Source organism: Lissotriton vulgaris, chromosome 7 (assembly GCF_964263255.1).
Source record: "Lissotriton vulgaris chromosome 7, aLisVul1.2, whole genome shotgun sequence".
Lineage (NCBI taxonomy): Eukaryota > Metazoa > Chordata > Amphibia > Caudata > Salamandridae > Lissotriton > Lissotriton vulgaris.
The window spans coordinates 161,426,455-161,437,378 of NC_141695.1; the positions used below are offsets into that span (position 1 = coordinate 161,426,455).

Sequence of the window (10,924 nt, forward strand, 5' to 3'; positions counted from 1 at the left end):
TTAACTGGAAAAATGAATGGGTGAGAAGCAAAGAGGGTCTGGAGTAGCAGAAGGTGGATGGAGGGTGATTAGAATTTGGGATGTGTCATTAGGATGACTTGGAAGAGTTAAATGAGCAGATAAGGAGACGGGTCGGTAGGAACAGGAGGTGCCTGGTGACTAGGAACGTGAGGACTCCAGGGAACAGGAAGGCGACCAGGAAGAAGATGGGATGCAAGAGTAAACCGGCTTCACTAAGTAGGCACAGGAAGAGGTAGGAGACCAGGAAGAAGATGAGATATAAGAGGAGACCACCTCCACTGAGTAGGGACAGGAAGAGCTAGAAAACTAGGAAGAAGATGGGATGTGAGAGTAAACCGGCTTCACTGAGGAGGAACTGGAGGGCTTTGGGGATCATAAACAGAATGTGTCAGATATGAGTAAGTAGGAATGACAGGAGCAAGTGGACATGGTTGACTGAGAGTAGGTTAGATGGACGACAAAGAAACAGGTGGATAATGATAAGCAGGCACATAAGAAATGTTGTGAGTAGGGATTGGAGAAGACAGGGGCCTAGGAACAGGTGGAAGCCAGCTACATAGGAAAATGATAAATTGGATGAACAGCAATGGGCAGAGCTGGGTATGTACAAAAGGCACAGCTGGCTGAACACTTCCTGTAGCGGAGGAACACTTCCTGTGGGGTCCCTCCTTCCATGCTTATAGGAAGATATGTTAACAATGGCAGTCAGTTTCTGTTTCGTGGTGGTTCTCATGTTACTAAAAGGAGGCACAGAGAATGAAATGGGACCAGCCCAGAGCAATTTAGTAACAGAATTTTTTGTATAACATGCGCCTGTCGGCCAATCATCATCCTCGTTCCAGTGTACCACTAGTACACCTCCAATATGATTGCACATGATTGGTGAAAATGTGAGCTGCTCTAGAAGTGGTTCTGGTTTTTGTGTTGAAGCTTGCTGGGCTCCTGAGTCCTGCTTGCTGGGCTACTGAGTCCTGCTTGCTGGGCTCTCCACTTGCTGGGCTCCTGAGTCCTACTTGCTGGGCTCCTGAGTCCTGCTTGCTGGGCTGCTGAGTCCTGCTTGCTGGGCTCCTGTGTCCCAATTGCTGGGCTCCTGTGTCCTGCTTGCTGGGCTCCCGATTCCTGCTTGCTGGGCTCCTGACTCCGACTTGCTGGACTCCTGCTTACTAGGCTCCCGAGTCCTGCTTCCTGGGCTCCTGAGTCCTGCTTGTGGGACTCCTGAGTTCTGCTTGTGGGACTCCTGTATCCTGCTTGCTGGGCTCCCAAGTCCTGCTTGCTGGGCTCCCGAGTCCTGCTTATGGGACTCCAGAGTCCTGCTTATGGGACTCCAGAGTCCTGCTTGTGGGACTCCTCTGTCCTGCTTGCTGGGCTCCTGAGTCCTGCTTGCTGCGCTCCTGTGTCCTGCTTGCTGGGCTCCTGTGTCCTGCTACATGCTGTTTGGGGACTAAGGGGAAAGAGAGGTACTGCCGTAGAAAGTATTTTCCTCTACCCTAACAAAAGAGGACTGTGACCCCATGCCAAGGGTCTTTGCTTGATCGTCTGTTTCGGTCCCTTTTGCGCTGTTGATGCTGAGAACTGTTGAGTATTTGGGGTCGAGAGTAGTTCAGAACGGAGACGCCTTGTTTGGGTGTTCTTGCCCCGAGGAAGCCTGAATGCTGACAGGGGAGTAACTCATCGGCGTCTCGATGTCCGGGTAAAAGTATCCGCTGGAGTGGAAGACGGTTAAGTAGGCCTGCGCCATCCTCCAGTCAGGCACCCAGAGAGGCGTAGCGCGGTAAACTGATCTGTGAACCTGGAGAGACAGAGAATGAACAGAGTGAGAATCATCCGGGGCAGTGGCTGGCAGCGCCCCAATCCGACATCCGCCACATTCATGAGCAGAAACAGACATTGGTACTTCAGAAAAATTTCAAAAGCATCCATGCACATTTGAGAAAAAAAGTCTGGAATAGAGAAATATTGAGCTTTACAGTCGTCTCTATAAAACAGACTAGAAAATTGCCCATTGCATGTGCACTGGGGAGATTTATGCTTGCAGTTAAAAAAGTTTTCAAGAGTTTATAAATGTGGGATTTTATAAATTACATTTCATGATAATATGAATTAGATTAGGAAAATTAAATCATTATTTATTATGGGACTGTAATTTTGTTGTGTATAAATGATCAATGATATTGTATTTAGGCCTGGGCGGTAAATTCCGTTCTGCTCGCGGAATTTCAGTAATTTCGTGTTCCGCGGAGTACGTGAAATTGCCCAAAATCCTGCGTTCCGTGACTTCGCAAATTTTTTTGCTTGTTTGCGTTCTCAAAATGCGTGTTCGCGAGATATTTACCCCCGAGCATGCAAACGGCAATCGCGAACAGGAAAAAAGTGTCGCAAACAAGCAATTCCGCGTGTTCGCGGAATTTCTGCGTGTTCACTGAGATTTTGTACCGTTAGGTGGAGATTTGCATAATGCGATTGCGCAAATTCCGCCCACCCCTAATTGTATTATGAAAAAGACGGAATGCTCTTTTATGTTAATGGACCAAGGGTCTAAATAAACATTTCTTTTTTGATTAATTGTTTGACTAGAAAGTTCTAAAAATATATTCTTAGGCTCATTAAAGGGGTACTTGGGGACGTATATATTTTTGAATTTTGGAGAGACTGAACCAGGCTGCTTCCATTTGGGTAATGATGGGTAGGTGGGTACAAAATGTCAAACTTTGCCACACAAAACTCAGTAAAGTTGTCAAACTTCTTGTTTGCAGTTTGTGAATTGGCGAGTTTCCCAAGTTTGCTTTTGGAAAAGGTTCTGCATGCAAAGTTTTTGTATGAGAGATTTTCCAGAAAATCTCTTTACAAGAATTCTGCTGCTGCAAGGGATTTTCTCCCATAGACCTATTTTAGCTGAGACATTGTCTGGGTATTTGTTTTTCCTTTTTTCAAGATCTTAAACTACAATGGTGTGTGGGGAGTACCTGTGCACTCAGGGCGGGTGCTGGAGGTCTGCGTGGGGTGGTCCCAGTGCCTTCGTCATCAGAGGAGCTCGCAGACTGCACATCCGAAGAAGTGTCTGAGAAATAGTCAGAGGTTTCCAGCTCCTTGGTTGGGGTCTTCTTGGAGCCTGGTTTCTTCCACTCGAAGCTGGCCACCGTGTAATGTCGCGTATTCTCCCCCAACCTGGACAACGAGAGGGGAAAGGGTGTTAGGGGCTATGTTGCGTCATTGTAGCTCTAGAGATTGTCCAGTTAGCAGGCAGCAGACCAAGGAAGGGGGTATAGCAGAGGAGCATGCTGGGGGGCTGAGAACTGGTGTGGAAGCGCAGCAGGCCAGGGGTTTGAATAAACCTGAAATTATGCCTGTGTCACTCCCAGGAGCAGGGGTCTGAGCTGAGCCATCATTATACAGTTTGATGCAGGTTGATGAGCAGAGGCGTAGCTTGGTCAGTGTCATTGGGGGAATGGGGAGCTTCAGGTTTCCCAACAATCACACAACATCTTGATAAAACACATGATATGAGAAGTTGAAATTGAGGTGGGATTAAGGGGCAATGGAAAGAGAGAGGGGTGCGGATTGCTAGAAGTACATAAATCGCAATATTTTTCAAACTGATCAACATTTTTAAGGCCTTCAAAACATAACAAGAGTGTGTGTTTGTTGACAGCAGCAGGGACAGGTGAAATCCAACAGACTCTTCACATTATTCGACTGAAAGCACCTGCACCCAACTATTTACCACAGAATACATTTTATGGGGGATGAACACCCCAAACACCCCCACTGGAGCAGCACCCCTGAAGATGGGAACCGAGGAGCCACGCACCTCGTGTACCCCCACCGCAATCCCACCCAACGTCCCATGTCCAATTAATAACAACTGTTATGTCTCACCTGCAGCAGACTTCGTAGGGGTCGATCCAAAGGGTCATGACTTTGGGCAGGGTGAGCTGGGCGAACACAAGGCCACTGTGGACGCAGGCCTGGAGCAGGGAGGCGTCCGCGGGGTGCTCCTTGCTCAGCCGGATGCACCTTGTGAGAAGGAGGGAAGAGACAACCAAACAGTCAGACAGCTAAAAGCATCCAACCCCAGAGCCCTCCACCCTGCCAGCTCACTCCCCCACCCTCCATATGGTCTATGCTGGGGGTGCCATTCTGCCCCCAAGGCACCTACTAGCCAGCCATGTGACTCTGGGGCCCAGCGACATCCTCTGAGTCTCAGATGAGTGCCAGAGGAAGCCAGCAGCAGGCAGATGTGGCGGCGTCAACCCCCCACTAGAGCAGCTGAAGCGGGGTTGTCACTGGGCTGCATTATGTCCATCAATTGTTCTTTTTGGGGTTGTCACCGGGCCCCATGGCCTGGTATAACATCCCTCTAAAAAGGTCATTAACTTCATTTTGTGATTCTGCAGGCAAAATCTCGTAATAACGCGTTAATACCGGGTCAGGATTAAGAGGATGGGCTCAGGGGCTGCTAAGTGAGCCAAGTTCCATTTATGGAGATTGAGAAAGGAATTATGGCAAATGGAGACTGCTGCAAATAGAGTGGAGGGGATAGAAAGGGAAGTGAGGAAAGAATAAGATGATTCAATAAAAGAAGAAGATTGGAAGTTGAAAACCGGAAAGGATACAGTGGAAATGGTGGACATAAATGGCGAAAGTGAGGAACTGTAAAGGGAATGGAACTATAGAAAGATGGAAGGGTGAAAGGGTAGCTGAAAGGAAGGCAGGAAGGGTAAAAAGAAAAAAGGCAGCAGGGGGTAAGGAGGGAGGAATGAATACATGGCAAGATGGCTGGAAGTAACTATGAAACTATATCTGAAACAATGGATGGGTGGAAACAATGACCATTGGATGAATGGAATGGTGAAAGTTTGGATGAATGGGTAAAAGGGTGGGTGGATGGGTGGAAACAATGACCAATGGATGAATGGAATGGTGAAAGTATGGATGAATGGGTTAAAGGGTGGGTGGATGGGTGGAAACAATGACCAATGGATGAATGGAATGGTGAAAGTATGGATGAATGGGTAAAAGGGTGGGTGGATGGGTGGAAACAATGACCAATGGATGAATGGAATGGTGAAAGTATGGATGAATGGGTAAAAGGGTGGGTGGATGGGTGGAAACAATGACCAATGGATGAATGGAATGGTGAAAGTATGGATGAATGGGTAAAAGGGTGGGTGGATGGGTGGAAACAATGACCAATGGATGAATGGAATGGTGAAAGTATAGATGAATGGGTAAAAGGGTGGGTGGAAACAATGACCAATGGATGAATGGAATGGTTAAAGTATGGATGAATGGGTAAAAGGATGGGTGGATGGTCACCGAAGAGATGGAATGGTGAGAGGATGAATGAAAATGTGAGGGGATCGAAGGGTGAAAGAGCATGCAAGAATGGGGATGGGTGATAGGATGGTAGGATGAATTAAGTGAGAGACATTTACATTTTCAGGCCACTACTTTGCCAGGCAGGGTAATTCCTGCCTTTGCCATTAAGTAGACAGAGGGGCATCATTTTGTGCTAATTGGGCAGCTTACTTGGAGCACTCCAGGGCCACAACAAGTAGCGTGTTCCCTCTCCAGAGGACCAGCACTATGTCTCATAACTATTCTACAGTGTAGTGTCACAACTTGCCACCAGAGTAGCCTCCGAGCACTTGGTGGCAATCATGAGTGGGCTACAAAGACCAGGTAAGAAAAGCAGAAATCGCCTGTGCCTCCCTCCCCCCGTGAGTGGGTAGTGGGTGTAAGTTACCTGTACGCCTGCCCCTTGGTGGGTCTGTCCGGATACCAGTGTCCGGTGTATTTGTGGCACAGGAGGGCAGTCAGCTCTTCCCTGAAGATCTCCAGTTTCTGGGGGTCCAGGGAGTGTCTTCGGTTGGCAAGGGACGCCAAGTACTCGACGCCAGCGAGCAGCTCCTCGCGCATGTCAGCAGGCACGGCTGAACCCTGGGGGGCACAACAAACACAGGCAGGCATGAGTTTACAGGTCATGAGCCAGCTTCAGAACCTGTTTCAAAACCACATCTCATAGAACAGGCACGATGCAACACAGGCATAGAACGGGTGTACAACACCGGCAGAGAACGGGTGTACAACACAGGCATAGAGAACGGGTGTACAACACAGGCATAGAACGGGTGTACAACACAGGCAGAGAACGGGTGTACAACACAGGCATAGAGAACGGGTGTACAACACAGGCATAGAACGGGTGTACAACACAGGCAACATGATGGGATAATGATGCAACACAGGCATAGAACGGGTGTACAACACAGGCATAGAACGGGTGTACAACACAGGCATAGAACGGGTGTACAACACAGGCATAGAACGGGTGTACAACACAGGCAACATGATAGGATAGAAAAGGTATGAAGGAGAACAGGCATGGAGACTCCTCTAAGACGTTATGTAGTCTGGAAGATGAAACCTGTGATGGGCCCCAACAGACATTATCGACACACAGGGCGAAAAATAACAATAAAACACACATCTTTCAGGGCACGTTTGTGGTTTGGAATATGTTGTGCGCTGTTAGGGATAGAAACAAGATTTTAGGCTGCAGGAAAGAGATACAGACCCACTATGGTATTTACTTTCCAGTGCAAAGCTTGTTGTGCTGTTAAAGTTCCCCCTTGTAGTGTAAATAGTGCTTTGTGTTGCTTTGCGTGAAGGAGGCGCCCCATGGGTGGCGCAAGGACGTTCCGGGTCAGCAACTCGAAGTGTTTACTGTGAAGCCTGATCTACTAAAATGAATAGACTGGACAATGCATCCAAAATGTATCCCCTTCTGGAGGCCTGCACAAAGGAGGATACATGTTTACATTTCGCACATTGCATGTTTACTGCACTCCAGGCCACACACCCAATGTGTGAACGGTTTTAAAGTGTGTCTAGGCATAGGACTTTGTACTGGAAGATTACACAATCACACATCTGCACTGTGATGCTGCCTTGTCGACTAGGGCATACACCCCACCTCTAGAAGAGTGCTGCACAAACTGAAATACCCACATACAGCACGCCATGCGGGTACCACAGAGACACAACTGCCCACAGACCAGCAGGCTGGGAGCACGTGGTGCAGGTTCGGAAGAAGCACGAGCCGGTGAATGCAGTCTGACCCAGCAGGGCGATGGGAAAGAGAACACTGTCAGAGGCTGTGCGAGGTGCCACCCGAGCGCACGTGCGCAAGGCATGGGCCCGGCACAGCACGCGGCCTACAGAATGGCGCGGGGCTAGATCGCACGCGACTTGTGAGTGGAGCCCGAAGCAGGCCTAGTGTGGGTAGAAGGAGGCTGGTACACGTCAGAAGCCTCGCGCAGATCATGGCACGTGACTAATGCAGGGTTAGATAGGGGCTGGCATGCGGCAGGGACCTCGCGTGAGAGTTAGGCCTAAAGTTGAGGTTAGATCGGGGCTTGCGTGTACCTTGGCGCAGGCTTAGTGCAGAGGTTAGATCGGGGCTAGCGTACACCATGGAGGGGCCTAGTGCAGGCCTTGCTTGGAGCACAGGCGCAGTGCAGGGGTTAGATCGGGGCTAGCACACGCCGTGGAGAGGCCTAGAGTAGGCCTTGCTTGGAGCACAGGCGCAGCGCAGGGATTAGACCAAGGCGGCCATGCGCCATGGAGGGGCCTAGAGCAGGCCTTGCATGGAGCACAGGCGCAGCGCAGGGCTTAGACCCAGGAGGCCATGCGCCATGGAGGGGCCGGCCTCGGGCAGGGGTTCGATCCAGGCGGCCATGCGCCATGGAGGGGCCGGCCTCGGGCAGGGGTTAGACCCAGGCGGCCATGCGCCATGGAGGGGCCGGCCTCGGGCAGGGGTTTGATCCAGGCGGCCATGCCGTGGAGGAGTCAAGGAGCGGGCCTCGGGCAGAGGTTGGTCCGGGCCTGCTCACCCAATAGAGAAGACGGTCCACACCACGTTAAGGGTGAATCACGCTGAAAGAAATAGGTGGCACGCACTGCGCAGGCCCGGCCACAGCACAGAAAAGGCCATGCCCACCGGAAAGGCCGGGCAGACACAGCGTGGAGTAGCCAGGCCCCCGCACAGCATGAGGGCGGCCTTTGTAAATCAATGGAGGACAAACACAGGCCTGGCAGCTCTGTTCACAGGGGGTGCTCAGCTGCTACCCTGCGGGGAGGGGGTAATCCAAGAGTCCTGGGGGAGGGGTGTGGGGGAGGTGTCACTCAGCCGCCCGACGAGGCGCAAATGGTGAAAACCTGGAAAGTTCGAGAAGCAGGAGGGGGCGGGGACCAAGGTCGTGACTGAGCATCCGGTCCAAGGCATGCGTGCCCTGGCATGCTCCCTTGCGCGCACACAGCGTCACTGTGCGGGGCTGGCACATGCCCGTGGCATACAAAGTGGGCACGGGAACTGGGCTGAAACAGGCCGGGATTTAGCAGGCCACGGGGCCTGTGGTCTGGGAACAGTAACCGGTGACACCGTATTCCCTTAAATTGCGTATCCCATCAGGCACCGCTCCAGCTCCAGAGACAGTAGTATCGGTGAGACAGATCAAAAGGCACGGCATAAGATGCAGCACGCGGCCGCACAATCTGTACATGACTGAGTGGGTTGGTTGCACATACATGTCTTACCTTGTGGTGCTGCGCCTCCATCTTCTTGAAAGCCCCGGATGTCCGTGGTCTAGAGTTGTGACCTCTCTGTGAAGCAATATCCGATTTGTGGGGCAGTACCCGGCGGTGCCAACCTTCTGGAACAGTATCCGGTTTAAGGAGCGGTTCCCGAGTTTGGACTCGTGTCCTCGTGTGCCCTTCTTATCGAGGCCCTTCCATAAGAGGGTCCCAAACGTTAAGATCCGAGCAGGTCCCTCCAAGGCCTGTTTGTGGGGCGGGGTCCTGGATGGACGAGAGGGTCCTCCTTCTCCTTGCGGGGCAGAGTTCTCTGTGGGGAGTAGGGTCCTTGTCAATGGTAGGGCGATCCGTGAAGGCCAGGGTCCTCCTAGTAGGGCAGAGTTCACCGTCTGGGGCAGGGTCCTGTCGCGGCTCAGCGTCCCGTGTGCAATGCAGCTGGCACAGTGAGTGGGAGTGACTCCTCTCAGGCAATATCAAGGCCGAGGTGAGCCCGGCTTATATCTGAGAGGGGGAGGTGATGAGAAGAAAGCGAGCCCAGCGCCCTCGCCCCATTGTGAAGTCACCGACTTAATCTCTTCAGCCCCTCAGCAAAGAGTATTCATCGCCTCTGCCCATTGTAGTCCAGGCTGACACCTGTCTCGCTCCGCCCACCAAACCCCCCCGGGCGCACAGACCACCTCTGGTGTGTGTCTGTGTCGAGCTGCAGGCACGCCCAGCCCCAGGTACACACATGGCCTCCCCCCACACCGGAGGTGAGTGATTTACACACACTGGGCCCCTTGAGTGGGCCTCTCCTGGCTACCACCTCCGAGGAGACCTGTGTGGCAAGATGTGCCCAGAGTAACGCCTGAGCGGGAGATTGGAGTTTCCGTGCAGGTCTAGACACTGGCAGCCGCCCTGGCCCAGACATTTCGCCCTCAGAATACCTTAATGTATGTAATAATATTGGTTTGAAAGGTTGCCTCTGCTGCGTCACACAACACTGGCCACTAGATGTCCCTAGAGCACTATCTTATTCCGACAGTACCCACTAAAGTCATGTGCAACTCGGGCAATCACTTAGCCCGCAACCTAGGGCCGCGCAGACGCTCCAAATGGAAGATAACGAAGCAGAGATGACAAAAAAGGCCATTTCTGTTCAGTGTTCCTATAAGAGAATAAATCCAACGGAGCTCGTGGGTAGAGCTGTGAAGAGAGCACCAGAAGGCACAGCTGGATGGGGGTAGACAGCAAGGGCAGATTTGGATAACTCAACTCAAGAACCCATCTCCCCTAAAATCTGTGGCGTTACTGCCAGAGCTTTCAACTGGTGATCTAGGTTCACATCTCGGCGCCGGTGTTCAACATCTTGTGATTCTCGGCAAATCACTATAGCCTGAAATGAATGTAGCCTTGTGTAATGTAATCGAGTCTCGTGTGAAGCGACCCAAAACCTTCGGTTCGATTTCGCGCTATATAAGATTTAAAAATGTGTAGATTTAGCCGGCATGTACCAGTGCCCATGCAAACTAGTCCGATGCCCTAGGAGTGTTTTTATCCAAGACTTTAGTTTTTCTGCCAAGTCAAAGGCGGGGTGAGACTCTGCAACGCCCAACAAACACACCACCCTGTAAATCCTGGCCCTACAGTCCCAGACCTGCCCACCCTTTAGATGCAGATGTGAACCGGGGGCAGGAGCTCTCATCAGCGTGGCTAGCAACGACCTGCGAAGTGCCCTCGCCACCTCCCCCTTTCCCCTGGCACAGTGCCCCCCACCGCTTGTGAGGGGAGGGCCAGTATTGATTAAATAAATCAGAGGGCCCTGGGGAGAAAGGCGGCTGTAATCGGCCATACCCGGCATGTCTAGGGGCACTCGGCAGGACAAAGGACCCCCGCCCGCCCGCCGCCCCAAACTACAGAGGCACCGCCCAGGCGCCCGCTGTCTGCTCACCAGCCCTGCTCATGTGACTAATCGGGTCCTAACTTTCACACAACATACGTGTCACCCCGGGCAACACCCAGGCGGGAGAGTGCGTGGCAGAGTGAGAGGCGACGTGTGCCCGCCTGGCACCGCGGTGCGCGAGGAGATGGAAAGTAAAAACAAGCATTTGCAATGCAATAGGTCTCGTATTAGGAAAGTTTGAGCTATTGGTATTGTAAATGACACATTTTTTATTTATGTGTTGGTTTTAAAAATAGCCAAATTAATAGCTTTGTCATTTACAATGCCAATGGTTTTAACTTTCGCAAATGTGACACCTATAGCATTTCTAATGCAATATGTGTTGTATTTACGTGACTTAGATGTATTGATATTACAAATAACAAT

The 10,924-nt window shown here is 51.4% G+C and overlaps 1 protein-coding gene across 1 annotated transcript; it reads right to left on the reverse strand.

Annotated features, from left to right (window-relative positions):
* Positions 1-1,366: 1,366 nt before the first annotated feature.
* LOC147701064 (maternal B9.15 protein-like) lies at positions 1,367-8,640 on the reverse strand. Its single transcript, XM_086928565.1, has 5 exons — positions 8,620-8,640; positions 5,768-5,961; positions 3,898-4,035; positions 2,985-3,186; positions 1,367-1,810 (listed from the first exon to the last, which is right to left on the reverse strand). The coding sequence occupies exons 1-5, from the start codon at positions 8,638-8,640 to the stop codon at positions 1,622-1,624; spliced, it is 744 nt and encodes a 247-aa protein (XP_086784691.1). The 3' UTR covers positions 1,367-1,621.
* Between the last annotated feature and the right edge of the window lie 2,284 nt (positions 8,641-10,924).